This window comes from Aquarana catesbeiana, linkage group LG04 (genome assembly GCF_042186555.1).
Source record: "Aquarana catesbeiana isolate 2022-GZ linkage group LG04, ASM4218655v1, whole genome shotgun sequence".
NCBI lineage: Eukaryota > Metazoa > Chordata > Amphibia > Anura > Ranidae > Aquarana > Aquarana catesbeiana.
In genome coordinates, this window is record NC_133327.1 from 222977794 (window position 1) to 223004211 (window position 26418).

At 40.3% G+C, this 26418-nt stretch overlaps 1 protein-coding gene across 2 annotated transcripts in view; it reads left to right on the top strand.

The window, feature by feature from the left end:
• Window positions 1-18345, top strand: part of FNDC3B (fibronectin type III domain containing 3B) — a 471921-nt gene extending 453576 nt beyond the window's left edge. For both annotated transcript variants that reach the window (XM_073626229.1, XM_073626230.1), the window contains 2 exons: window positions 2117-2244; window positions 11700-18345. In XM_073626229.1, coding sequence (XP_073482330.1) covers window positions 2117-2244; window positions 11700-12011 — 440 coding nt within the window. In that variant the 3' untranslated portion in view covers window positions 12012-18345. The remainder of the gene's footprint in view (window positions 1-2116; window positions 2245-11699) is intronic.
• The last annotated feature ends 8073 nt before the right edge of the window (window positions 18346-26418 follow it).

A 26418-nucleotide genomic window follows, 5' to 3' on the forward strand; every position in this document is an offset into this window, starting at 1 on the left:
TTTGTGTTCATGACAGCTTATTATGAAGCACAATGGAGTGAAATAAATGTATAGTCTCATAACATTAATAATCTTCAGCAATGCTTTTCAAGTTCGGAATCGATGATATCACAAAGCTGAACTCAATGAACTAAAATGTTGACTTAAATAAATTCTTCATTAGACACAAAGGATTTAAATCCAGTTGAGCACCAAAAAAAACACCTAGATCAAGGGTTAGTCTAGGCCAGTGCCAGGGTTAGGCCCCTTTCACACTGGGGCGGTAGGGGGCGTCGGCGGTAAAACAGCGCTATTTTTAGCGCTGTTTTACCGCGGTATTCGGCCGCTAGCGGTGCGGTTTTAACCCTCTAAAAGGCTAAAACCCCTCGTATAGCGCGGCTATAGCCGCGGTATTACCGCGGTATAGCCGCGCTGTCCCATTGATTTCAATGGGCAGGAGCGGTTTAGAAGCGGTGAATACACCGCTCCTTCACCGCTCCAAAGATGCGGCTGACAGGTGATTTTTTCTTCTCCTGCCAGCGCACCGCTTCAGTGTGAAAGCCCTCGGGCTTTCACACTGAACAAACAGCGGAGGCTGTTTAGGGGCGGTTTGCAGGCGCTATTTTTAGCGCAATAACGCCTGCAAACCGCCCCAGTGTGAAAGGGGCCTTAGTGTTTGGGTCAAGGTCAGGGTCAGTATTTTTTGGGGGGACAGAAAAACCTGTAAAAACCTGACTAAGGCTCTAACCCATGTCTGCATGATCCAAAACAAATGCACTTTAAGTTAAGTGCTCTGGGGTTATTATCACAAACATTATCACAAACATTAAATTCACTTGCCAAGAGAATACCTGTTAGGAATAATTTCTTTTTTAAGTATGCAAAGGGAGACCTTCAGGATTTATCTGTGGAAGGGACAGTGGAAGATAAGTGTATTATTTTTACTTTTACCTGCGTCCTATCCAAGATCCAGCTCTGCTAAAACTGTCATTGGATTGCAGTGGTACTGTTAGCTCAGTGCTACTGATCCATATGCTCTCTGCTTCCAGTCCCTGCTATTTTATGAATGGAATTAGTCTGTGTAATGAAAGCCTCATAGACTTTTTATTATGCTAAAGCTCTCTGTTTAAAGTGGATGTAAACCCACTCTCATCCTTTCTAAACTACTGTCATAGTGGTTATCTATAAGGATATACATGCCTCCTGCATGTATCCTTACTTGACAAATGTGTCCCCTCTGTCTGTTATGAGACCCAAAAAACTGCAGATTCTGTGGGTGGGTCTGTAATGTCAGTAGACTCCCTGCCCGCCTCTACACTCTCCTTGTCAATATGCATTTTTCCTGTCTATTTCTTACACTGAACTTTTGCTATGATCACTAACATCCAGTCAAAACCCAGAAAAGTCATCACATGGCTTCAGCATGCCCAATCATGCTGGGGTGTGGAGCAGCCAATCCTGGTAGAGCTGGATAGGAAAGGAGGAGGGGATCTGAAGTACACAGAATGTCTCTCTCAGGCTTGTGCTTGAGATATGTAAATCACCTGTCACTCACAGCAAGGGGGAGAAACAGACTCCTATTTCTCTGTCTGTCAGTTTTTATCTCACTGAAAAAAGATAAGAGGACTGCTCAGAGCTGGATTAACTCTTTGTGGCAAGACTGGGCACAGATGACATGAAATCCTATACTGTACAAGGTGCAAGCCTTAAATAAAAAATGTTTTCGGGTTTACATCCACTTTAATATCTTATCATCTAGCTGCAGATATCTATGAAATAAAACTGAATTGTCTAATGAAATAAATGCCAGTCCTCTCTAACTTTTTTATGGTGCAGTGGAATAGGGTTTATGTTTTTTATATTTGGTCTACATGTATAGGAGGAATAAATAAAAAAGCAGTAATAAAAAATACACTAGCTCCTAAAACTGACGCTTGTCAAAGGTTATCAAAGTTCATGATCTGTTTAGTATAGCTAAGGCTAGAGAAGCCTGTAACTTTAAGATGCCTACAAGATATAACTTTCATATATAGAATATATTGAATGTTCAGGCATGGTTACTTTATTTTTTCTCTGCTAACTTATTTTATAATATATTAATGATGCTTTTCCCTTGTTAAAAACAATGATTTTCCAGCTCCCAGGGTGATACAGTTGGAAGGAAACACATGTGAAATTACATGGGAGACTGTTTCACCTATGAGAGGAGACCCTATTGCATATATCTTACAAGTGCAAGTTGGTCGGGAGTCAGAATATAAACAGGTAAGAAGAAAAAAATTACACCAACAGATACAAGTGCTCTGCTAGACAACTGGCTCACAATGTTATGTTGCTCAATTATCTTACAATTTCAAGCTGATCATATTGAAAAAATGCAAAGTCCTACTTGATTAGATGTAAATGAAATATGTTTAGGTAAACCCTCACACTTAATAGTTGTTGGTAAATCTAAGAGATTATACAATGCAGTTGTAACATGTGTGGTCAACTTTAAGAAAATAAAACAGGACTAGAATGGTTCTTACTGCTGTTTATTACTGCAGCTCAGTTCCTACCCATTTCCATTTATTTACACAACTGGTTTTACTCCAACAAAATAATAACAACACGTCAATTACCAATCATTACTAATTAGCCACAAAAGTAATTTCCAAGACTCTTGGAGGGATGATAATTGCATTGTGCATCATTTTGCTTGTAAAAGGGCCCATAAGTCAGACTATGCAGTTTTAAATTCATACATTAGACTGTATAGTTCCTAGTAACACAATCAGACATAAATCCCTAAAGAATTGTAGTATACTTTTTATTTTCATGATAAAATACCTTGAGCTTTATCTGCTGATAGATAACATTATTATAGTGTTCTTTAACTGAAACCAGTGGACATGACACTTTTTCTTCATAATAAAATCATATTCATGGTATTAAATTATGTGTGTCATTAAAAATTGATGCAAAAACAATTTTTCTGTGAGCTTATTTGTGTCTGCTAGCTTAATCTCTGGCGCTAATACAGATGGTTTGTTAGTCATCCACTGTATTTATAAGAAAAAGAAATCTGGGACATCCACTCAGTATGGTATGACACTCCAATTGCTATTGTAATCAAAGTGACCTCCATACTTATTTTTATAAAGATGAATATATTTTGGAAGTGTGATTTTAACACCTGTTACCTATGTTCTTAATCACAGCCTCTATCTTATATAAGAGAGAACTGTGGGCAGATTATGGCCATTAAAATATGTATGTATTAACAAGCAGTATATGTATATATATATATATATATATATATATATATATATATATATATATATATATATATATATATATATATATATATATATATGTAATATATTATATATTATATATATAATTTTTTTTTTTTTTACAAAGTAAGAACTTTATTGACAAACAATTTTTCACATGTCAGTAACACAAAATATTGCAGGGTAAAAAATAAAGGATGGTACAAAAATATTCTTTGTTTACATATGTCTGTATAGAGGCATGCCAGACAACCGTATTCAATAGAAGAATAGGTTATCAGATATTTACTAGGAGAATACTGAATACTCTCACCCGAACCAGTGAGTCTTGGATAGACACTGGAGGATCTCCACGGGGGGGGGGGGGAGGGAAAGACACAGCTGAAGGGACATAGGGGGAGAAAGTAGAAGGGGGACAGAGTAGAGCGGAGAGGACATGGGGGGCAGGGAGGATATATAGAGGGGGAGGGAGAGACCAGGGGGGGTGATGACAGCCAGGCTAAGGTCCACTTGTCCCAGTATTGTAGATAAACCTAAGGGCTGGGAGGAGAAGTCTCCAACTGTCAAGAGCCCCAGGAATCTATCCAGGAGGACCATATTTTGTGAAACTTACTCGGACAGTTCCTGTTGATATACGTTATTTTATATAAAGGTAAGACATTATTCAGGGTATTCCGCCAGGTGGTGATGGTGGGTGGCACTTCAGCCTTCCACTTCAGTAAAATTTCTCTGCGAGCATAATACGTGGAATATATTATGAACAACTTGGCATATTTTCTCACCGTGGGGTCGGTGATCACATTCAACATGACCTCAGGAGTTAGTGGGAGTGTTGTGCCCGCAACGTGGTTAACAACCCCCCAAACCTGTTCCCAAAAGCTCTGCAGAATGGGGCAGGACCATACCATATGTATAAAGGAAGCCTCTGGGTCTCCACATCATGGGCAGGCATAAACCCAGACTGGTCTGGGTGGATTAAAGCCGTGATTACAGAATTCAGTCTGCCGGTCAATACTTTAGCAAGTATTTTTAGATTAACATTCAAGAGAGAAATTGGCTGGTAGGATGAGCACATCTCAGGGTCCTTGTCAGATTTAGGGAGAACCACTACCACTGCTTCAGACATAGACAGGGGCAGCTTGCCTCACTTGAAGGCTTTTGTAAGCACCTATCGGTATGTAGGCAGGAGATCATCAGCATACTGTTTCAAAAATTTCGCCGGGTACCCTTTCGGGCCCCGCATCTTCCCACACTGCAAAGACTTGACCGCCATTTGTATCTCTTTTAGGGTCAGGGGGCTGTCTAGCCTCTCCCTAGAGGAGTCTGTAAGACATGGTAGATCTACCTGGCCTAAATACTTGTGCATTTCTCCTTCTTTATACCCCTGGAACTATACAGTTCCTGATAATATAAGGCAAACCGGGCGTTAATCTGCGTTGGATCTGTTAGGATGTCCTCCGTGAAAGACTGAATACGGGGAATAGACACCGGAGAGGAGTGCTCCCTTAACAGCCAGGCCAACAGACGACCACTACTCTCCCCTTGCTCAAAAATCCTCTGACTCTGGTATAGCAGATAGATTTTAGTAGTGGAGATACGAATAAGGGACACATCCCTCAGGGCTGCTCGGAGGGAGGAATAGACTTGGGGATCATGATCCCTAACATACACAGCCTCCAAGCCCATAGCTTTAGCTTCAGCTTCCTGTAGTTTTTTGCGAGCCCCCCTTTGGACCCTCCCAATATGTTCCTGAAAACTGCCCCTCATACAGACCATAAATGCATCCCAAGTGACAGGAATAGGGATAGAGCGATCCTGCGAGTTCCAGAATGTGATCATATCTGCCTTGCATGGCATGTCCACCCTTCAGTCAGATAACCAGAATCTAGAGAGACGCCACAGGCCCTCTGCTGGCAAGCATGACAACCCCAGCTGTAGGGAGATAGGTGCATGGTCAGATATACCCCTAGACATAATAGTAACATCCCGTATCCTGGAGAGGACAGACCCCCCAGAGTACACCAAATCAATTCTGGAGAATGTTCTGTAGGTTGCAGAGTGGCAGGTATATGCCCTCAGCTTGGGATGGCTCCACCGCCAGACATCCATGAAATTAAAGACTTCTACCCAGGCCATCAATTCAGTAGCAGAGCCGCATGTCTGGGATAATCTGTCCATCCCAGGATCCGGAACCATATTAAAGTCCCCAAATATTAAGATATTATCAGTGGCATACTGCAAGAGCCTGGATATTAGCTGGTACAGGAAGACAACCGAGGCAGGAGGGGGTACATACAATCCCACAATAACAATTTCCAGAGTCATTATATTAGCATGAATGATAACAAAGTGACCCCCCAGGATCTACATCCAGTGCCAGCAGACAGAAGGGCAAAGATTTGTGCATTAATATGATAACTCCTCGCGAAAGGTAAGAATATGTGGATTGATATGAATAACCAACCCAGGGTCTCCTAAGACTCAGAAGTCTTCCCTCAGTCAGGTGAGTCTCCTGGAGTATACGGATAAGGGGAGACTGTCGCTGCAGAAACTGAAACACCAGTGATCTTTTTATTTTTGAATTTAGGCCCCTGGTGTTCCAGGACACTATTTTACAGATAGACATAGGGTGTTATAAACAGACCTATACGAGGAGGAATTACGGAGCGAACCTGGGCCACAGATGCCACAAGTTGGCCGCCCACCACTCCACCATACAATAGCAGGGCTATAAGTTTCCTCAGACAGAACAATAGACATATATTGCAGAAGGCATACTGACACGTTCTAGCATGTATAGAAAAGGGCAGTATGCCCATGTGGGTTCACAATGTGCAAGAGGGCACCGAAGCCCGGTCCTCTGGAGTACAGTACATAGACCGGATATAGGAGTCCGGATATCAGGGGGACTCCATGACAACATACAGAATAGAGCAGGACAGTGCAATATGTTATGTGTGGCAGTGTTCACATTCCCTGGCAAAGCATCCCCCTCCTCAAACACCAGACAATAGAACCGGTTGCATATATATCAGAGATCCGAGGGAGGAGGATGCGAACTGTGCAGTATTGTCAGGGGGAACATTCAATACAGCACTCTCGGGGCGCTCTGCAAAGTACCTTCAGGATGAAATCCTAGTGATGGATAACAGCAGAAAACAGCAGTCCCTGCAGGTAGATCAGCAGCTTAGACAGGCGGCCAGACCATCCTAAAAGCTCAAGGAGAAAAGCCACCAAAGGGAGGAAAAGGAGAGGGGCTCCCTACGGGGAGGTAAAGCATCAGACCATCTCCACATATTCGACCCGCAATCTAGCTGGAAATAGCATGCTGTATTTGAGGCCCTTTTGCCTGCAATTTGGCCCTCACCGAATCAACGACTTGCGCTGGCACTGGGTCTCCACGGAGTAGTCAGGGAAAATCATAAGTTTAGCATTTTCATACTTTAACTCCTGTAGGGCCCTGGCTTCCCTCAGCTCCACGTCTCGATCTTTGAAGTGCAGCAGTTTGAATTTAAACATGCAGGGTGGGGAGCCCTGAGGGCCTCTTGTGGCAGGCATGCGATGGGCCCTCTCCACAGTAAAGAAAGGAAAGAAGTGAGCCCTAGGCAACAGCACTGTGAGGAGGTGCTCTGTAAATGCAGTTGGGTCAGTACCTTCTGCTCCCTCCGGGAGACCGATGATCTGCAGATTATTGTGCCTATTGCTGTTCTCTGCATCTTCAGCGCGACTTTCCAAGGGTTTTTAGTTTGAGTATGCAGGTCCCCAGTGTGCTCCCTAACTGTATCCTCCGTTGCAGAGACCCACTGCTCCACCTCCGCCACCCGGTCACGGAAGGAGTCCAGATCTCGGCAGTTGAAGTCTGCAGGTGGTCTATTTTGTCCATAAGAGCTGCTTGGCTGCTTGGTGATGGTCTGCATGGCGGCTGCAAGGTCTGCCGCAGCGGCAGGGGGGAATCCGAGGCCACCGTCTGAGATGCCATGTGTGCGGTGATGGCGGCCTGTCCTCTGGTTATTGCTCTATCCAGGGAAGCCGCTGATTACTTGAAATGGCGGGATTTACCGCTTGGCATGTCCAAGGGCCTCCGCTGTGCACTCCGGACCAATCCACAGCCCAGTTACAGCCTAGGCACTGGAGAAAAACAAGATATATTGGCTGGACTCCAGGAGCTCAGTTACAGAGCGTCCTCTCCCGTCGCCATCTTGGACACGCCCCCAACAAGCAGTATATTAGCTTCAAAAAAGCCCTAACTGATTTCTGTAACTGAAGGTAATGTGAAATCATTCATCCCCAAATTTCAGAATAAATGCTAATTTTTAATGGCTCAGCTCTGCTCCCAATCTCAGCAGCAGCATCCAGCTTTCTACTTTCCAATGTAAATATAGTGCAGGTGCTCAGGCAGTGAGGAGAGGGTATAGTGTTGAGATCCCACAGGATGAATTACTCTACAGTTTCTTCAGTTACAGAAGTCCCTATGTCCATAACCTGTCACAGTTCTACTTTAAAGTGGAGCTCCACCCAAAAGTGGAAGTTCTGCTTTAAGCACTCCTCCCCAAGTATGCCACATTTGGCATGTCATTTTTTTTTGGGGGGGGGGTGGCAAGTACCTAGTTTTGATAGGTACCTGCTCCCACTTCTGCTCGGGCAGCCTAGGTGGCTTGAGCAGAAGTTCTCCTCTCCCCCTCCCTCCTTGCAATCTTCTGGGACACGTCACAGGTCCCAGAAGCTTGCCCAACCAATGGGGAGGTGCCACACGACTCATGCATGCGCAGTGCCCACACTTGCAATGCCGGTGCTGTGGAGAGGCGAGGGAGAGAAGCGAGGGTTCAGGCGGCCTCATCGATGGACTGTGGAAAAGGTGAGTGTGTGTTACTTTTTGTAGCTGCTGACTTTTCACAAACACAAAAATGATTGTAACTCTGCTTTAAGAAAGAGAATTGACATATTCAATGCTAGTACTGGCCTTAAATGTCAATTTTCAAAAATAGACTGAAACCTTATTTGTTTAATGAACCCTTGGCAGTGTCTACCTTTCTTATGTGTCTTAGTTTTTTGTTTTTTGCTGTTTCTATAAACTCCCCTGCTGTTTCTATAAACTATAAATGCAAAAAATAATAATAATTGCATTACCCTCACCCTTAAAAACCTCATTATTGGTGCCATTTTATCAAAAGAGGCATAACTGCCTCAGTGTAATCAGTGGAATTCTGCTCCATTGTTAATGTTCTTTCATCCACCATCCAAATAGATATTGACAGGTTTCCACCCAAACTGGCCATATTGTGTTCGTTGGTTTGCTTAACCAGTAGGGCATTTTATTGTGTTTTGCAGTTCCATACATCATTGTGGTGAGCATTCTTAGTGTACATTATATGATTTTCTAAAACGTATATTTTTATATAAAAAGACAAGACAAAATATCACATATTCAATATAACAAATATCTGTAAACATTGGTTTCCTGTATTAGTTTAAAAAATGTAAGCCAGCTTAATTATTGTACACTGTTGACCAAAGCCTGCCTGACCTTTCTAAATCCAGCAGACATCTCCTAGATGGGCATTCTAAGAGGACAAAGCAATTGGCCAGATTGAATGATGCATGCACTTATATTCTAAAGGTAGATTTAGAGGTATATGTGAGTTGCATAATCATGAATCCCTGTTTCAAAGAAGATTCTCATTTAGAGTACAAAGCTTTCCAAATTCAGTATCTTTCTTTAGTTTGGGAATGAGGGCTCCAACATTACCCATCAGCACAGCTATTCTATTCTGGTGTTTTCAATAAGGAATCCATTTGATAACCAAATAAAACTGTTGTTGCGATATATGGTAGTTTATTATTTAATGCATTTTCACATAACTGAAAGATTTACTTCCAAAATGTCTAAATGAACCCACATTATAACCAAATAGGGAGAAAAGTCCCAGCCAGTACCCTAGTAGCAACATATGGAAGAGAGATACAATTTCACCTTTCACCCTCTATAGACCAAATAAAAGGAGTCCAAGAGTTTAAAGTTTGTCATTTTAATATGAGCTCCTTAGAACCATCGTATGGAAAAAGAAACCCCTCTCTATTCCAGTTTAGATAGATGAACTCAGTCCAAGGTTTCATGGCATCTTCCTAGTAAAAACATTTCACAAACCACAATTCTTGCCTTTTCTGTAAAGGTCAGATTTGGTACCATCTTGCAAGCCTCCCTGTTGGCCATGTAATATGATGGGTGTCCCTATTGCCCCATGGAGAGATGTGTAAAGGGTTGGGTTCAAGTTCTAGTTTAAGGGAAAAGTCAAGATTTGCTTTTTACATCAGTTACTCATATCCCTTGATTCACTTATTTTAATCTGCAATTTTCAGTAAATTTACCATTATAATATTTGATTCATTAGCAGTGTCTTGAATTGAGACCAAACTGATATAAATTGAATGATTTAACTTTAGCCTTTTTATGATCTCTAGTTTATATTCTGATTTTAAGTGTTTCATGAAATTTAAAACAAAAAAGCAAAAATGTTTGTTTTTGTTTGTATTTTTGCTCATATGTTAGCCTATAAAATTAAATATCAATATAAGCCCTAAAAATGTAAAAGCTATTTAGGAAGCCAAATTAGTCTGAACTGTTTATATTCTGTGCCCATTACTGACCAGAAGTTTCACAAAACTATAAAAACACAAAAATGTGCAATAAAACAAAACTATTTTTTTTAAACAAAGACAATCACCTACACAGTAAATACATGTAAAGAAAACATAAAAAGTGATGACATTTTGCGTAAGGGATTACCAACCATCATGTGTGCTGCAAAATTAGGAGTAATAAAAATAAAATGATTGAAGCAAAATATGTGAATTATGATCAATTGAGCTGCAGAGTAGGTAAATTGCTGGGTAATTTCAGTGTCTCCTATCACATGAAGCGTATCTTCAGCATGACATGGAATTGTAGAAATTACAAGAAAATACGAGGAGGCAAGCATTTCAGATATGTAATTTACATTTGATTATATTACAAAATGTGTGAAAAGTGGACATTCATCCTGAGCTTTATATATTTTCTTTTATATACCAAGTGACTGTTTTCATTGGTAAAAGAAAATGTGTTAAGAAAAGCAGAAATGTCATACCAAGCACAAATCTAATCATGAGTAATCACTGATCATTGTGCTGCATTTCCCACTCTGACTTATAGCATTAGCTCTAAATAGATGTATGAACTTGTTTAACTTGAGGGGGTACAAAACATTTGTATAACCCATTTCATGTGTGGGCATGTTTACTGGTCTAACAGTAAACTGTGCATTCTGTATATTCTTAAATAGACTAGGACCGGCCATGTTGCAACTTTTATGAAATTCCAGAAAAGCTGGGATATCTGAAAATATCTAGGTTGAATCTTTGTAGACTGCTGTGACCCTAGTTAATATCACTGTAAAGTGAATTGCAGCCTATGCATTTCTATGTCGTTGCATTATATTACATTGTTTTGAAGTGAAACTGCCATTAACCCGTTTTAGGTGGCAATATAAAACCATGTGCAACTCATGGTCCCCTGCCGAACATCCATATCTTTTAAAATTAGTCATAAAATGAAAATTAGGATTTAACTTTTTGTATACAAAACATTTTAATGGTTTTACTATACAGTACATGGTTAAAAGAATATGTATACACATATTATATGCATATATAGAAATAATTGTTGATTGTGTAAATTGATTGACTAAATCCAAAAATGAATTACATTTTTGGCAGATTTTAACCCCTTCCCATCACTGCATCCTGGCCCTTTAAGAGCATCTAGATGCCAGGAGGCAGAGTGACCACTGTGATTAGCTGTCACAGCAGTCACGTGATCAGAAAGCTCCCGATCGCAAGTATGCATTGAGAGCTTTCTGATCCCCGCTGGCATCTGTGCTGGAAGCGCACAGGGCATTGGTTCTCAGCACAGAATGTTTACATTTAGGCCGCATATATGTTGCCTCTCTGTGTTAAAGCCCACCTGCAAGAGGCCGCATATATGCACGTGGCCAGTGGAAAGAGGTTAAGGCAAATTCCTGGTCACCCTCATTCATTTGTTACAGCTTTCAACTAGCAATAACAAACTTCTAGCATGGTCACTTGGCTGCTGCTACTTCAGTTGCAGCACAGGGCCTGATAAGTAACATCAGTTCTTGGGCACAGGCAGTGAATGAGTGTTTCTGCCTCTTACAAATATTGTTCTGCACCATGACTATAATCAGAAAGTGTGAGACTTGTAAACAAAATTGCCCTGATCCCAGTGATAATCATTTGGAGTCTCTTATTGCAAGTTTAAATTTCATGGTAATTTGAAATGGCTACTGTCAAACAGATTTCCAAATGTAGTATTTGTGTGCTGTCAAGACATATTCAGTCATAATCATAATTGGTCATAATCAAATCTAAATATTTTTTTGTTATTTCTAGGTATATAAAGGAGAAGATACATCATTTCAAATCTCAGGCCTTCAAATAAATATGGATTACAGATTTCGGGTTTGTGTATGTCGTCGATGTGCAGATACCACCCAGGAACTCTGTGGATCTTATAGTCCATCTGCATCTTTCATTATGAGACGGAGTGATCTCATGCTACCAGAGGACATAACGCACCTTGAACATGCAAAATTCAAGAGCATGATGCCTACTGATGAACAGTTTGCAATCCTCTTTGTTCTAGGCTTTGCCACCTTGTCAGTTTTGTTTGCCTTTATACTTCAGTACTTCTTTATGAAGTAGACAATAAAGACAAATCTGAGGTGTAAACTTGACTAATGCTACGCATTATAATTCAGACATGTATTCAGATATTTGTTTTAAAGAAATACCAATCATTTTGAGTTCTACATTTTTGTATTCATGTTTTTACTGTTTCAGCTACATTCTCAGTGTTTTGATGCACCTTTTTGAAATGCAAACCCAGGAAATAGCTGAAATTTGTTTCTGCTAAATAGATATATTACAGTATAGTATCATTTTCTTGGAGATAATTTTCTGCAAATTAGGTTTTAGCTTTCAAGTGTTGTCCTTCAAAAATGACCAAAAACGGCAAAACTATTGTAAAATAATGTATTATGTATCAACCACACAACAGTATATCTGATTCTGTTGAGATTGATTTTTTTTACTTTTTTTTTTTAAATTTTTATCCAAATGTCATGAGCATTTAAGTGAAGTTCTTTAAATTGAACAAATCATCTTTAGGTGGAGCTATACTTTAAAAGTAACCGTTCTTCATTAAATCAGCCCCTATATAGTGTCTAGAAAAAGTATTCATACCCCTTGAAATTTTCCACATTTTGTCATGTTACATCCAAAAGCGTAAATGTATTTATTGGGATTTTATGTGATAGACCATCTTATGTGATAGACCAATTGTGACGTGGAAGGAAAATGGTAAATGGTTTTCAATTTTTTTACAAATAAATATGTGAAAAGTGTGGCGTGCATTTGTATTTAGAGTCAATACTTTGTAGAGCCACCTTTCTCTGCAATTACAGCTGCAAGTCTTTTTGGGGATGTCTCCACCAGCTTTGCACATCTAGAGGGTGACATTTTTGCCCATTCTTTGCAAAATAGCTCAAGCTCTGTCAGATTTGATGGAGAGCGTCTGTGAACAGCAATTTTCAAGTTTTGCCACAGAATCTCAGTTGGATTTAGGTCTGGATTTTGACTGGGCAATTCTGAAACATGAATATGCTTTGATCTAAACTATTCCATTGTAGCTCTGGCTGTATGTTTAGGGTCGTTGTCCTGCTGGAAGGTGAACCTCCACCCCAATCTCAAGTCTTTTGCAGATTCTAACAGATTTTCTTCTAAGATTGCCCTGTATGTGTCTCCATGCATCTTCTCATTGACTCTGACCTGCTTCCCTGTTCCTGCTGAAGAAAAGCATCCCCACAACATGATGCTGCCACCAACATGTTTCACGGTGGGGATGGAGTGTTCAGGGTGACGTGCAGTATTAGTTTTCCGCCATACATATCGTTTTGCAGTTAGGCGGAAAAGTTCAATTTTGGTCTCATCTGGCCAGAGCACCTTCTTCCACCTGTTTGCTGTGTCCAGCACATGGCTTCTTCCAAACTGCAAATGGGACTTCTTATTGCTTTTTTTTCAACAATGGCTTTCTTCTTTGCCACTCTTCCATAAAGGCCAGATTTGTGGAGTGCATGACTAATAGTTGTCCTGTGGACAGATTCTCCCACCTGAGCTGTGGATCTCTGCAGCTCCTCCAGAGTTACTATGGGCCTCTTGGCTGTTTCTCTCATTATTGCTCTCCTTGCCCAGCCTGTCAGTTTAAGTGGACGGACATGTCTTGCTAGGTTTACTGTTGTGCCATACACTTTCCATTTTCGGATGATGAATTGAACAGTGCTCGGTGAGTTCTTCAAAGCTTGGGATATTTTTCATAACCTAACCCTGCTTTAAACTTTTCCACAACTATATCCTGACTGGTCTGGGGTGTTCCTTGGTCTTCATGGTGCTGTTTGTTCACTAAGGTTCTCTAGCAAACCTTCGAGGGCTTCACAGAACAGCTGTATTTATATTGAGATTCAATTACACACAGGTGGATTCCATTTACTAATTAGGTGATTTCTGAAGGCAATTGGTTCCACTAGATTTTAGTTAGGGGTATCAGAGTAAAGGGGGCTGAATACAAATGCATGCCACACTTTTCACATATTTGTTTGTAAAATATGATGTTGAAAAGCATTTATCATTTTACTTCTACTTCACAATTATGTGCCACTTTGTGTTGGTCTATCACATAAAATCCCAATAAAATACATTTACGGTTTTGGTTGTAACATGACAAAATGTGGAAAAGGGGTGTGAATACTTTTTCAAGGTACTGTAAAAGGACTAACTCATAACAAGTTAGAGCTAGGTCCTAGATATATGTTTTTGGCTTGAAATCTTGTAAACCTTTCCCCCTAGTTTTTATTTATTTTTTTCTACCAGTGCAACATCATTAAAAACATAGTTTCTGCTGAAGGGAATTTCTCAAACCCATGCTGCAACATTTACAGGTGTTCAGGACTGGAAAGGAGATTCCTGGACAAAGGTATATATGACATTGCTTTACCATTTTGTATTGACAACATTGAAGTGTGTTTTAGTTGAAGTCTGTTTTAAATTAAGGTATTAGTTTACTTAAACAGGCATTTGGAGAAATGGGCACTTGCACACTTAAAAAATAAAAACGTACAATTACTAATTTTGCTAATTTAACAATCAAACCTAATAGCTTGCTTTCACAAACAATATATTCAGTTGTATATACATATATATACAATGTATAAACACTCTTATTTTATAAAGATAACCAGAAACTAGAATATATCACACATCTTTGAAGTAACATATTTAGAATATGTCAGTATTATATAATTTATTTAATCTCTTGAATACTCACCAAATATAATAGTTTGATCCATTAGATCCAAATTTCTCGATAATCAGAGATTTAAAAATAGAAATTCCTTCTTTGCATTTAGCTAGCAACATACTGTTGCACAAGGCACCTTCTGCTTATGCCAAGCTTATATTCCAGAGCTCTTGCCACTGTAGGCCAGGGCTTTCCACATAGTTTTGCTTAATTCCTTAAAATGATTACAGTATAGCAACATGGATAATGCTAGAAATAGATAGGGACAGAATTGCAACACATAAGGATCTCTAGTAGAAGACCACTTTGAGGCTTAATTAAATTCCCCCTTAATTTGTAGCATATATGTGTTGTAGTTTATGCAGGTTAATTGGTAGGTAACATAGAGACAATTAGTTTCATAGTTTTGGCTCAATTGTCCCTGTCTGTAGCCCTTTAATTATATAGCCCGTGACATGGGCTTCAAAGGATATTTTTATTTTTATTTTTTTTTTTATGTATAAGGCATTTATATCCAAACTACAAAGTATTCAGCACATACTTTGCGCCTCAAAAATAGGCCTGTTCTTACTAATGTAGCAACTCAATGCCAAAGGGAATTGTGCAATAGTTAAATATTCCATGGTATGTAGCTGTAGAAATGTATGCTGATGGTCTGTGTAAGCTAAATTACATACATTTTTTTTTTTTATTCTTCAAGAGGTATTCTGGTTTAATCTAAAGCATGGAAAACCCCATCAGTTGGTGTGCAGTGCCTAATAGTTGGGTCCTCCACATTAGACTTGCTGCAGCACCAACTACTCATGTAGCCTCTTGGCCTTCTTTGGCTCCCAGAGAAAAAAGGCAGCAGCTGCTGCAGTTACCTATTGACCTAATTATTTCTAAGATCCATTGGTTTGGACCTTTACATCCGGTGGCAGCACCAATATTAAATTCATCCAGTAACTATCATTCCTGTTTTCTGTTCACTCTAAATAATACTGTATACAGTATGAATTATAAAAATATTTTATGGAGCCATTTTTTCAGTATCGATGTGCCTTATTAATTAACCTAATTTTAGAGCCCAGCTAATTCATAATATAGAAAATTAGCATTCATAATAACCAATACATACATTTGGCACTTATTTTCATTCCCAGCATCCTGTTTTTCTTAAGTGTACAAATAAATGTTTACTTTATCTTGTTAAACATATGTTTAATGCCTAGTATGCACACTTTTCTTCCAACCATAACCTAATCAGTTACATTATTATTTTACATTTAAGTGAAAAAGTGCCTCAGGGAAACATTTCAGCTGACGGTGCAACTCATTTCTAAAAGGGTGCAACAGACACACACCATATACCCAGCTTTTATATAAATCTATATTTTGTATATTTTTGCTGCTTTACTTTGCATTGTGATAGAATCTAATGTTTGACATTCATTGAGATATTTTGTTATATTTCTCTACATAGTATATCCGCTTGTAACTCCCATAACCAAAGCAATGGGGAACCCAACAATATTTTTGTTGTAGGTTTATTTCTACAATATATTACGTTATGTACTTTGAAATGCCAACTACAGTGCAATCTTTATTTATTGTAAAAATTAAAAATGTACTAATATTTGTAGCATGTTAAATTTTCAGTTTTGTAAGTTAGATAATTTTTTACCCAGCAGCATTTTAAGTGTTATCTGTGTCTTAGACTTTTTTTTTTTTTGTTATGTCTAAAGAAAAAAAAAATCAAATCAGCGCTTAAAAAGCCAAAAACATCCGTGATTGAAACGTTTACATGTAACCAAATGTTCTAATCATCTCTATTGAGGAAAGTGTTATGATCCACTAATCATGCTGTGTGCCTATACTGATGTAGCAAATGTTAGAAATATGCTGTAATATAAATGTAAACACTACATTAACATAGCTCTGCAAACTAATATTACTGCCAATGTTAAGGCAAATTACATTTTTTAATTTTTTATTTTTTATTTAAATGTATTTTTATGCATTTTTTTTCTGTATTTTGTGAGTATAATCTTCACCATTGTTAATAAAAAGATAGTTTTGTATGTTAGTAAAAAAATGAAAAAAGGAAGCTCTGTCCCTTAGATTTAAGTAAAACTAAAAATAATGTAATTTTACAGATGATTCCTAAGTAGTGCTGCTACCCTCAATGAAAAAATCAAATAAATCAATATTTTTAGTCATATTAGAAAACAAACAATACTGTATTATTTGGTTTTCTGGAAAAATATTTTAAGTCAACTTCTTAGTCTTATTCAAAGCAGCATTATTACTTGTTTACTGCTTAGAAAAGAGGCAAAGCAAGATGGACATTTATAACACTAAATGAAAGTTAAATATTTTTTAAAAACATATGCCAATTTTTATTTGAAGGCAATATACATACCACTTTACCAGCATCAACCTTGTCTGATAAATATGATAAATTTGATAGCCATTGGGGTACAGCTAGAACATTTCATTTCAGAACAAAATTGTTAATAACAAGCCATAATTGCACCTTATTTTTTTTAATATAAAATACCAGTACATAATAAATATATGGGGAGGGTGTAATACATTAGGTACTTTAAATACTTATATTATTTTCTAAATATATTATGTAGTAGTGCTGCTTTGAATGTAACATAACTTTTACTATATGATCATTACAAATGCCCAGTTAAGAAACAATTGTGGTTACATTATTCCACCTTTTTAAAAAGCCACTATATGATCATGATATATATATATATATATATATATATATATATATATATATATATATATATATATATATATATATATATATATACAATTTTCAAAATTTAACCAAATTGGCCAGTTTTAGAAAATGTCTCCTTTTTGTTACTAGGAGATTTTTTTTTGTTATGCAATGAAATATTATTTTATATAATATCTGTGTCCACTTAAAATAATGAAAGTAACAAATTATATTTTTATACTTTTTCACAAATCAGTTTTTATCATAGTTGCATGGAAAAAGCCATGCCACAAGTGGAATGCCATGATACTTTTGGCTTATGATATGGCATCTGTCATAATGTTAAGAATTATTTCTTGTGCTAATTTTGAGTAATTCTGTTCAGCATAACATTACCTACAGTAAGTTAGAATACTCTGTAGTATGGGACACACTTAATAAAAGCCCAACATGGGTGATTGTCACCTCATGTTTTCTGAAATACAGAGGCAAGCACTGGCCTGTTCTCTGTTGTTTATACCTTTTCCCACTAATATTTTTGCTATAACACCCAGAACTGCTTTCAGACACAGGTAATAGGTAATTAATTTGCCAGCCACTTGAACTGTGGCTCACTGCTATGATTTGGTACCCGTTATTAGCAATAGAGTTTTACCTTTTCTTGTCACTTCAAAATCAACTATATGACTTGGTCTGAAAGATATCCTCGCACAACTGTCTAACTTTAATTACAAAAAATAATTTTACCTCACTTTGGCAAACATTCCAAACATTTCATAAGAAAGTCACATTTTTTTCTGGTATTGTAAATTTAAGACTACTTTGTATGCATTGTATTAGAGCCGTCATATCTACTTTATTGTATAGATTTTGCAAAACAATACAGTTGCTGCGGTATGTAAAACTTAACTGTATTTCTAGTGTATATGTAATATATTTAAGCCCAATAAATGTTTTACTTCTTATGTAGAGTGTTGATGATTTAATACAGCATGATATTCTTTTCCTATTAATGTTCATGAATAAATAAATAAATCCCTCCTAATGTTTTCTTATTTTAAAATATTAAAGGAGGCTTGTGTGTTCAAATGATCCTAAGAGTCATAACAATGGTAGTATTAGTATTAGTAGGGCCATCCATGGAAGATCTCCAGCGATGGCCTGACCAAAAATAGGTACCCTGGTCCTCTCTGGGAATTAGACTTGGTGCTAACAGTCCACTATATAAACGTGTTAGAAGACCTCTGCGATCTTCAACACCAAAACCGCCAACATGGGCACGTGATTCATTTACAGAGTTCTGTGAATGAATGCACTACAACTACCATCAGCCATTGCAGTAGATGGCTTGTGGTTCTCAATGAACTACGAGGGCCCATGTGAGTGCTCTCATTGTTCATTGATCTTCCTGGAACTCAGTAACTGCTTGCCTGTATTGGAGGTACGGGCAGACAGCTCTACTAATAGTCTGCTGAAGCCTGGCATTGCATCCATGATCTGCAATGCTTTACAGGCTCCCAAGAAAATAATACATGCACAATTTTGAACATGCAAAAAAAAAGTGCATTTACTTATTTATTTATTTTTAACGTGAACTTAGTCTTTAACAGTAATAATATTACACAACAAAATCCACTCCCCTGGTCTAACTGATTATATTATCAGAAGGTCCTTATTTAGTTAACAATGGAGGATCAGAATAGTATGATGAATCAAACATATCTGGGTTCAGTTTGAGTAATGATCGGCAAACATTACCGAAGTTTAACAAAAAAGAGGGGATATTCCCGTGCTGCCTATATATACACAGGGACAGGGACACTAGCTGCAGCAAACACCGAATAGGTCAACCTTAACCCAAAAATAAACTGAAATAAAAAATCAGTGAATGGTGTTGCACTCTAGGTAGTAATTAATCAAATAGTATGTACACAGCTACACACATATGGAATCAATCCTAAATGCTAATAGCTCAGTACTCAAATAAACATATATAACCACTGTAGGCAGATAGGGTATATAAAGTGCAAGTGATAACAGTGACAGTAGTGAAATTCAGTCTACAAGTAGATAGTAAATGGTGCTAGTGCTGAAAACCACATACAGTATCTCACAAAAGTGAGTATACCCCTCAGATTTTTGTAAATATTTTATTATATCTTTTCCTGTGACAACACTGAAGAAATTACACTTTGCTGCAATGTAAAGTAGTGAGTGTACAGCTTGTATAACCATGTAAATTTACTGTCCCGCTCAAAATAACTCAACACACAGCCATTAATGTCTAAACCGCTGGAAACAAAAGTGAGTACAGCCCTAAGTAAAAATGTCCAAATTGGGCCCAATTAGCCATTTTCCCTCCCCCGTGTCATGTGACTAGTTAGTGTTATAAGGTCTTAGGTGTGAATGGAGAGCAGGTGTGTTAAATTTGGTGTTATTGCTCTCACTCTCTCATACTGGTCACTGGAAGTTCAATATGCACCTCATGGCAAAGAACTCTCTGAGGATCTGAAAAAAAGAATTGTTAATCTACATAAAGATGGTATAGGCTATAGGAAGATTGCCGAAACCCTGAAACTGAGCTGCAGCATGGTGGCCAAGACCGGTTTAACAGGACAGGTTCCACTCATAACAGGCCTCGCCATGGTCGACCAAAGAAGTTGAGTGCATGCGCTCAGCGTCATATCCAGAGGTTGTCTTTGGGAAATAGACCTATGAGTGCTGCCAGCATTGCTGCAGAGGTTGAGGGGGTGGGGGGGTCAGCCTGTCAGTGCTCAGACCATATGCCGCAATGGTCTGCATGGCTGTCGTCCCAGAAGGAAGCCTCTTTTAAAGATGATGCACAAGAAAGCACGCAAACAGTTTGCTGAAGACAAGAAGACTAAGGACATGGATTACTGGAACCATGTCCTGTGGTCTGATGAGACCAAGATAAACTTATTTGGTTCAGATGGTGTCAAGCGTGTGTGGTGGCAACCAGTTGAGGAGTACAAAGACAAGTATGTCTTGCCTACAGTCAAGCATGGTGGTGGTAGTGTCATGGTCTGGGGCTGCATGAGTGCTGCCACCACTGGAGACGAACCTACAGTTCATTGAGGGAACCATGAATGCCAACATGTACTGTGACATACTGAAGCAGAGCATGATCCCCTCCCTTCGGAGACTGGGCCGCAGGGCAGTATTCCAACATAACAACCCCAAACACACCTCCAAGACGACCACTGACTTGCTAAAGAAGCTGAGGGCAAAGGTGATTGACTGGCCAAGCATGTTTCCAGACCTAAACCCTATTGAGCATCTGTGGGGCATCCTCAAACAAAAGGTGGAGGAGCGCAAGGTCTCTAACATCCACCAGCTCCATGATGTCTTCATGGAGGAGTGGAAGAGGACTCCAGTGGCAACCTGAGAAGCTCTGGTGAACGCCATGCCCAAGAGGGTTAAGGCAGTGCTGGAAAATAATGGTGGCCACACAAAATATTGACACTTTGAGCCCAATTTGGACATTTTCACTTAGGAGTGTACTCACTTTTGTTGCCAGTGGTTTAGACGTTAATGGCTGTGTGTTGAGTTATTTTGAGGGGACAGCAAATTTACACTGTTATACAAGCTGTACACTCACTAATTTACATTGTAGCAAAGTGTAATTTCTTCAGTGTTGTCACATGAAAAGATATAATAAAATATTTACAAAAAATGTGAGGGTGTACTCACTTTTGTGAGATACTGTAAGTACTATTACAAATATATCTAAAGTGCTAGTAAAACAATGTCCATATAACGGTGAGCTGGAGACAGGTAGTGCTGCTACTAATAGTGATTTGTGCAGGTCAGGTAGTGAATAAAGTGACTTTAGTGATTTGTTTCTTCAGTGTAATTACACCTCTGTATAAGATGGTCCCTTACCTTACCGCTGTAAGGTAACAGCGTGAAATATTATATAGAGATGGCCAGAGGGATCCGGGCTCCTGCAATGAGTAAACTTAGATCTCTCTTCTTGGGCTGGTGAAATTCGGCAATGAAAAAATATATAGAGGGAGCTCCAGTTCAAGCGCAGTGTATAAAGGAGGAGAAGGAAGAAAGGAAGTTCCCAATTGTGAAGTATGTAAGGGCTAAAAATGCGTTTATTATAAAAACAGCCAATAGGGTACTCACATTAGGTGTGTAAAACACAAACACAACACCACGAGTGGCGAGCTCGCAACCTGACGTCACTTCCGGTGCCTATCTCTTCCGACGCATAGCGTCACGATCACATGACTTCATCAGGGATTCCCAGATACCACCCACTATTTTGAATAAGTAAAAGGTAAATAGTACCCCTACTCATTCACTAAAAAATGTAGAGTGTAAATAAGCACACATTTTTTGACAAGTCCTTTGATCAAAATAAATAAATAACCGGGATCTTCCTGAAGTATTTGACCAAATATGGTTAAGCCCATTTATGGTGAATGACATCACTCGGGAATATAAAGCGAGCGAGTGTTCAGACAAGCACTCATCGGAATGCTGCAGAGTGCTCTGTTAGCTTATAAGTTTCTCTCAGCTGAATTTAGAAGTAATTTTAATGGAGAAGTAAGCGGGGCAGAACAAGAGCAGGGGGCAATAGTGGGAAATATTAGTAATTGGGATATATTTTCTCAGCTATGTGATTGGTTGCATTGACAATCGGGAACCAACCAGAGTATGATCACTATGACAGCTTTGGCATGTTTTTTAAATCTGCTTCCAGTGGGATTCACTTTGCTTATGTACATTGATGCATTCTTTTTGTTTATAGATTGGAATTACTAGTAGAGCATATACCTGTGCTGTATTATACTTGATATGATATGACATACTTGAATATTTGCACCTACTGTATAATTGTGTTTATATGGTTAATACAACTATAGCGATACCCCTGAAGGAGCTACTTTTGTTTATTCAGTCCGTTACCCTTACCCCCTCAAACCCGAAGAACTGTCCCAGCCCCTCTGGCGCACCTAGCAATGTGATTAATGGAATAACCCAGTAATAACACACAAACTCAGTTCTGCTATCTCAAGTTTACTTGGACCAGAGAAATGTTTAAAGTAATATTAGTCAGCCAAGTCCTGTATAAGTAGCCAGGACTTGATTAAAACAGTTCTCAAATCAGTCAATAACACTATGCAACAATAAAAGAATAATAACAACATACACAGATTAAATGGACTCCCAAAACAAGTTATTGATTGATGTAGAATACTATGGCTAAAGGGGAACCCCAGGCCGGCCTATAGTACCTCCAATACACACACAATGAAGTAATACAAACACCAGTGGTGTGTCCCCTTTAAGAGCAACAACAATAATGTTCCAGGAGCAAGGCATTGCGTTTGTTCTCTTCACCGGCATGCAGCAGCTCTGTGGACAAGGGTCCCTCAATGTAACAGGGTAATGAGAAGGAATGTAAAATAGCTGGTGCTGTGATATCGCACTCCTCTACGTGATCCAGATAACAGGTGTCTGTGCACAGTATTCAGGTGTGGTGTTTTATGGAAGGCAATAAGATTCCTGGGCAAAGCCCCCTCACCAATCCTGTACGCATTCAGCAGTCCTCCAAAGAGCGATCAACCGATTCTCCTGGCTACAGATGTGTCACCATGGCTTTGTGTCTCTGACCCGTTGAATCGGCCGATTCCGTGACGTTCCATGCTGCTGTGAGTGTCCTTCTGGAAGCATGAGGGCTCTGTTCCTCTGGGCTGGAGCTGCAGACTGTGTGCCCCTTGGTAGGCCTCAATCCCCTCACACAGCAACAGAGGGTTGGTCTCCCGATGGGATCCAGGAAACAAGGCCTCTCGGCCTGGTCTACCCTGTGCTTTTTTATCGCCTCTCCCACAATCCTCTTGACTCTCTGCAGTGCAGCCTGGGATTTGCAGTCCTGCCCCCTCACACAGTCAGTCAGGCTGCCTTGTGCTGGGACTTCATATTCCACATTTCTTTGCTGCTGTTCCCTGATGATTGGCTCTCAGTCTCTTCCAATAGAGATGCTACAAAGTAAACAGTTCTGTGTGTGTGAGAGGAAAGGAAGGGGGGGAACCAATGCAGCTGCAAGCAGGCAGCTCTCTCCCTTGTGGATTCAATCAGCCTGGAGAGGTACCTGTTACACACTCCCCACCAAACAACATTTGGTCCACAAAGGAAGTAAAATAAAAAAGTCTGTGACCTGTTACATGCTTTTTATATACAAGCGGAGAAAGCAAGTTAGTGTGCACAGGAAATCAGATAATTTGCATCCGCATAAAAACCTGGCAGAGGAACCTCCCACCAATTAGCATAGGAAGGGAGGTTGTCCTGCCTACAGGCCACCTGGATTGGAATGACCCAGCTAGATGTGCCAGGGGGTGAGTTGGGGTTGTCCTCCACTAAATGTATGGTGGAAGAACCAGGCACCCCAAGAGTCCTTTTTGAGGTGAAAACAGCTTCCTCAGAGCTTTCACCCAGCATATCATAAGTCAGTCTCTTAGGTGGGTGAATAGCTCTTCGCTCTCTCTGTTCTTTAGGCTCTGGCATTACAGGCACACTGGTCTTTGCTTCATCCACATCCTTTTCTTCTTCCTGCATATTAGTCTCAGCTCCCACTTCAATGAAGGATTGGAAATCTGGGTCTGTTGTCAGCAAGGAACATTGAGGGTCCTTCAACTCTTCAGACTTTGAGGCACAAACTCAGGAGCCTCTGGTCTGAGAATCCCAGCATCTGTCACTTTAGGAGGAGATGAAGGGGGGGGGGGGGTGCCAAACCCTGCCATTTGAGGTGGCCACAACCAGTCTATCCCCACCTCTTCATCTTCGCTGTCCTCATTGTCTACAGTGAGGAGTACAGACTGAGATCTAGTGACTGGTCAGGATCTCTGAGAGGCCGTGGGTGTGGACTGTGAATCTGGCTGTTGTGGCAAACAAACTGCTTCTGACAGAGGCAATAGATGGTTGCGGTGCCAAGTCTTCAGCGGGCCTGTGCTCCGCTCCGGTCAGATTTGATACACTGGGAGTCCTGGCAGCCAACTTGTGCTTTCCAGGGACACCCAGATTCCTCAGCAGTACCCTGTCACCTATTTACAAGTCCTGCCCTCGTACCCTGAGGTCAAAGTTTCTTTTATTCCTCTGTCCTTGTGCATCTGAGGCAACTTGAGCCTTGTCATAGGCAGTATTCAGACTTTTCCACAGGCGGTCTACATACCCTCTGTGGGAGGTTGTTGAAGTATGGTCTAAGGATGTGCCAAAGGCCAAGTCTACTGGCAGCCGGGCCTCCCGCCCAAACATCAGACGATAGGTGGAGTATCCTGTGGCATCGTTTGCGGTGCTGTTATAAGCATGCACGATAGCGGCTATATGCTTGCTCCAGTGCTGCTTTTGTTCCAAATTCAAGGTTCCAAGTATATCCAGGAGGGTTCGTTTGAACCTCCCTGGCTGAGGATCCCCTTGAGGATGGTATAGGGTGGTTATGGATTTCTTAATGCCTAACGTGTAAAAGTCTCTTTATGAGGCTGCTTTTGAAATCTCTCCTTTGATCAGAGTGGATACGTTGGGGCAGGCCATAGTGTACAAAGAACTTCTCCACTAAGATCTTGGCCACCGTGGATGCTTGTTGATCCTTTGTGGGAAATGCCTGGGCATACCTAGTGAAGTGGTCAGTCACTACCAGGATATTTCCCTGTCCACTCAGATCATGCTCCAAGCACAGAAAGTCAGTGTTCACCAGCTCCATGGGTCCCTGACTCTGAAGATGGCCCATTGGGGTAGCTCGGTGAGGCAAAGTTTTTCTTTGGATACATCTGATGCAAGAGTTGCAATAGCCCTCGACTTCAGCCCGCATGCAGGGCCAGTAGAATCGGTCCCTCACCAGGTGGAAAGTCCTCTTGGGCCCTAGGTGGCCATGGTTGTCATGAAGGGAAATTAATATTGTCTCCTTGTGTTTTTCCGGTAGAAATAACTGCCATTTCTCTTTGAGATCATCAGAGGGGCCCCTTCGGTAGACCACCCTATGGTGCAAGCTGCAAATGATCCCACTATCGGTAAAGTAGATGGGCCTCCTTCGGGGAGTCAGTGAGGAGCATGTCAGGGCGTTGGCTTTCCAAGGCTTTTAATGCCAAGCTACAGAGAGGATCTTCCAACTGGTCCCTTCGCAAGGCCTTCTTAGAAAGCTTTTGCAGACCTTTATCCCCGACTTGGGTGACATTGCAATAACATTTGGGGACACCAGCAGCTGAAACTCCAATGTCTTCGTCCCTGGATCCTTCTCCAGCTTGGTGTTCTGCTCCTTGACACAAGGCTCGTGCTCCTTCAGGTGTTAGCCTGGCCCATTCTTCTGGAGGGTCACTGAAGCAATGGGGCCTTCTTGACAGAGCATCTGCTCTTTGTTCCTGACCCCTGATCGAAACTTCAGGCTGAAAGTAAACCCCAATAGGGCAGCCATCCATCTGTGACCTGTGGCGTCCAACTTGGCAGTGGTGAGGATGTAGGTGAGGGGATTATTGTCGGTCTTCATCATGAATTCTGCTCCATATAGATAATCCCTCAGTTTATCCACTACTGCCCACTTCAAGGCCAGAAACTTGAGTTTGTGTGTGGGGTAGTTCTTCTCGGCGGGTGCCAGGCTCCGACTCACATAGGCAACGGGCCATAGGTGGCTGTCGTGTTCTTGATACAGCACCCCGCCTAACCCATCTCGACTGGCGTCAACCCATCTCGACTGGCGGCTTCCAGCTTCTGGGGGTCAGAGGCCACTCTGTCGGAAGATACGATGTGACCAAGGTAGTTGACCGAGGGTTGATAATACTGGCACTTCTCCAGAAACAGCTTCAACTCCTCATCATAGAGTATTTTCAGAACCTTTTCCAGATGCTCTTCATGATCTTCCAAAGTCTTCCCAAAGATGATGATGTCGTCTAAATACACCAACACCTCTATCAGGTTCATGTCACCCACGGTCTTCTCCATGAGCCTTTGGAAAGTGGCTGGGGTGCCGGACAAGCCCTGAGGCAGGTGGTCGAATTCAAACAACCCCACAGGGGTAA